We start from the raw sequence: 3180 nt of genomic DNA on the forward strand, positions 1-3180 counted from the left end.
GGACATATGGACATGTAACAAAAAATATTCTTTATTTATATATATATTTTTTTTTAATCGTACTAGATTAATGATTGCAATAAAGAATTAAAAGAGGCCGAAAGATTAAAGACCAAGTGTAAAAGAGAAGAATTTGAAGGATCGAAGATAATGTCCAGTTTGAGCACGACGTGGAATGAAAGCGTTTATAAAAAGCCCGATCCTATTTATAGAAAATCCGACCCAACGGGTCCATTTTGTTATTATTGATTAAAAAAAAAAACCCACCACATTTGATACAAAAGCATACTCGACAATAACTTTCTAATAAATTATTAATTAGACAACAGCCACATCCCCCATAGCCTTGATGTTCTCAACCAGATTCCCCTGTTCAATCAGCACCCTCCCTGCAACCAAAGCCGAATTCTCAAGTGCAGATCGTACCACCTTCGCCGGATCAATAACTCCCGCCTCCACCAAATTCTCATACTTATCAGTCACCGCATTATACCCAATCTCCCATTCACCTTCCTTCACCTTCTCAACAGCCACCTCACCATCTACTCCGGCGTTCTGTGCAATCAAAGATGCTGGTGCCACAATCGCCTTTCGAATAATATCAGCACCTTCACGTTCATCTGCATTATCAAGCTTTTCCTTGATTCCAGGAACTAATGTTGATAGATGCACAAATGCAGCACCGCCTCCAGGGACTATTCCTTCTTTTATTGCCGCAATCGTTGCGTTTTTCGCATCCTCATAACTAGCTAATTCTGTTTCGCTTTCAACACTCAATTTTATGATAGCGACCTTGCGGGATAAATTCGCGATTCGTTTTGCAAGTTCTTCAGAATCCTGGACCGAATCTGTTTCAGATAATTCTTTCTTGATTTGAGAAACTCTTGCCTCGATCTCAGATTTAAACGCAGGATCAGCTTCGATGGTGGTTGAGTCTTTGGTGATCGTGACCTTTTGAGCCTTTCCAAGTTGCTCAACTGATATGTTTTTTAGAACGAAACCTGAATCGCTCGATAGGTAGGTAGCTCCTAAATAAATTCAAGACAAAACTAACATTAGCAAACATATAAGTTATTGAATGATATGAAGAAATATAGTTAGTAATTATGTCTGTTATTATACCTGTCATGATGGCGATGTCTTGAAGGAGTGCTTTTCTTGTTTCACCAACACCAGGTGCTTTAATGGCAGCCACATTCAGGATCCCTCGTATTTTGTTTACAACAAGAGTTGACAAAGCTTCACCAGTGACGTCTTGTGCAATAATCAACAAAGGAGCGTTTAACCCTGTTGCTTTTGTTATCAATGGGATTATGTCATTGTCTTTTATTGAGTCTAGATGTTGGTCTATGACCAACACCCTGGCGTTCTGGAATTCGACTGTTAATTCCTCAGAGTTTGTCACAAAGTATGGGGAGAGGAATCCACTTTCAATCTACAAAATATCGAAGTTGTTAAATTGCAAGATATAGTAGCTTTTAACTTTTAATACATAGATTATATATACATACCAGCATTCCTTCTTCAACATCAATAGTTGTCTCAAAGGAGGATGATGGTTGGATGGACAAGTCACCATCTAGTCCAACCTTGTCCATCGCATCAGCAATGGTGCTTCCAATCACATCATTTCCAGCAGAAATCGAGGCAATGGCTTAATTTGTTAAATAAATTAACATTGAGTCACTACTTATGAAAAGAAAAACAAAAGAGAAGAGAATCTATATTAAACTTGACTGACTACCTTTGATATCATCATGACCTTTAACAGGTGTGGCTTTCTTTTGCAGCTCCTGAACGAGAGCAGCTACAGTTTTGTCGATGCCTTTTTTTACTGAATCGGCATTAGCACCAGATGTTACACTTGCGAGACCGAGTTGGATTATTTCACGTGTAATAACTGATGCCGTTGCTGTCCCATCTCCAGCTGACTCCTTCGTTTTGCTTGCAACCTATCATCGTCAAAATTCAAACAAAACAAACCGATTCAAGTTAATTTAATTAATTTCTAAAATAGAATAAAAAAAACCGAAGCCTAAACCTCTCTGATAAAATCAGCGCCTGCGTTTTCAAAGGCATCAGGTAGCTCAATAGATCCGCCAATGGAAAAGCCATCCTTAACACCTTCGCCAATTACAATATCCCGTCCTATATAGTAACAATAACAATGGAAAGTATTATTAATTAGCTCGATAAATTAATGAATGATATAATTAAGTGAGTGATACGTACCTTTAGGGCCAAGAGTATTACCAACAGCATTTGCAAGTGTATTGAGACCCGCCCCTATAGCCCTCCTGGCACCATCATCAAGGATAATGTCTTTACCCCCGGCTGCGCGAACCACCAACCCACGGCGATGATGTGATTGCCTCATCTTCTGAGCAGTTTGGAATTGAGTAACGCGTCCGTTACCATTTCTCTGCTGCAACAAAATTCGACACACACATAAGGAAAATCAGATATAGGTTTGACTCGAGTTTGTAAAGCAACATCCCTTATATACCTGTTTAGGGGAACAGATGAAAGAAGCTGTAGAAATTGCATTAGCAGATGCCATTCAGAGATGCTTTCACGAAGGTAGATAAGCGTGAGGTTTTGGGTTAATGGTGTTGTAACAAATCCCCCAAGGGTTGCTATCGCGGAGTGCATGAGAAGGCGCTGCACCCCATATCCTTATATCCATATTTATTGAGTTGTTGACTTTTTGCTAGGGTTTTAATATGGAGTGAAAAGACGCTGAAGATTCGACGATCTCCATATCCAGATCTCATGGGATCTCACATTGTGTAGATTGACAATTTGCGATTATAGTATTGGGTTATTAACATGGTTTTAAGATGAGTGAGAAGCTTCACAGGATTCGATGATCCCCGTTCCATATCCATAACTCCCCATTTTCCATATCCATATCTCCCCATTCTATATTTATCTCATAACTCAGATCCCAACTCCCGATCTGGCTCCCATCTGTGTAGAATTGGCAATTTGTCATTATATTATTGGGTTTGTTGCCATTTTAAGATGGAGTGAGAAGATTCTTCTCAAGGGCGAATTTAGTTAGGTACAACGTGTCCATGCATGCCGATAATTAGTTTTGAGAATTTTTTAAGAGGTTATGTAAAAGAAATTAAATGGACGTCCTTTGTTAGTCGGCTTGGACATCAAAATGACTAGATC

At 39.2% G+C, this 3180-nt stretch overlaps 1 protein-coding gene across 2 annotated transcripts; it reads right to left on the bottom strand.

The window, feature by feature from the left end:
• Positions 1-205: 205 nt before the first annotated feature.
• On the bottom strand, positions 206-2670 carry LOC145032394 (ruBisCO large subunit-binding protein subunit alpha-like). Of its 2 annotated transcripts, none has more exons than XM_078981178.1 (7): positions 2507-2670; positions 2233-2422; positions 2042-2148; positions 1745-1952; positions 1512-1654; positions 1123-1435; positions 206-1028 (listed from the first exon to the last, which is right to left on the bottom strand). In XM_078981178.1, the coding sequence occupies exons 1-7, from the start codon at positions 2558-2560 to the stop codon at positions 319-321; spliced, it is 1725 nt and encodes a 574-aa protein (XP_078837304.1). In that variant the 5' UTR covers positions 2561-2670; the 3' UTR covers positions 206-318. The 2 variants fall into 2 exon arrangements, with proteins under 2 accessions (XP_078837304.1, XP_078837303.1); XM_078981177.1 differs by having other exon boundaries at positions 2233-2425; positions 2507-2669.
• Between the last annotated feature and the right edge of the window lie 510 nt (positions 2671-3180).

The sequence above is a fragment of the Lactuca saligna genome, chromosome 2 (genome assembly GCF_052625555.1).
Source record: "Lactuca saligna cultivar CGN05327 chromosome 2, ASM5262555v1, whole genome shotgun sequence".
Classification (NCBI taxonomy): Eukaryota; Viridiplantae; Streptophyta; class Magnoliopsida; order Asterales; family Asteraceae; genus Lactuca; species Lactuca saligna.

Bases quoted from the DNA above. Each gene is read 5' to 3' on its own strand.
- LOC145032394 (XM_078981177.1), bottom strand. From the start codon at position 2,560: ATGGCATCTGCTAATGCAATTTCTACAGCTTCTTTCATCTGTTCCCCT. The intron at 1,436-1,511 runs GTATGTATATAT...GATATTTTGTAG, and splicing joins ATGTTGAAGAAGGAATGCTG to ATTGAAAGTGGATTCCTCTC. The intron at 1,029-1,122 runs GTATAATAACAG...GAATTTATTTAG, and splicing joins AGACATCGCCATCATGACAG to GAGCTACCTACCTATCGAGC.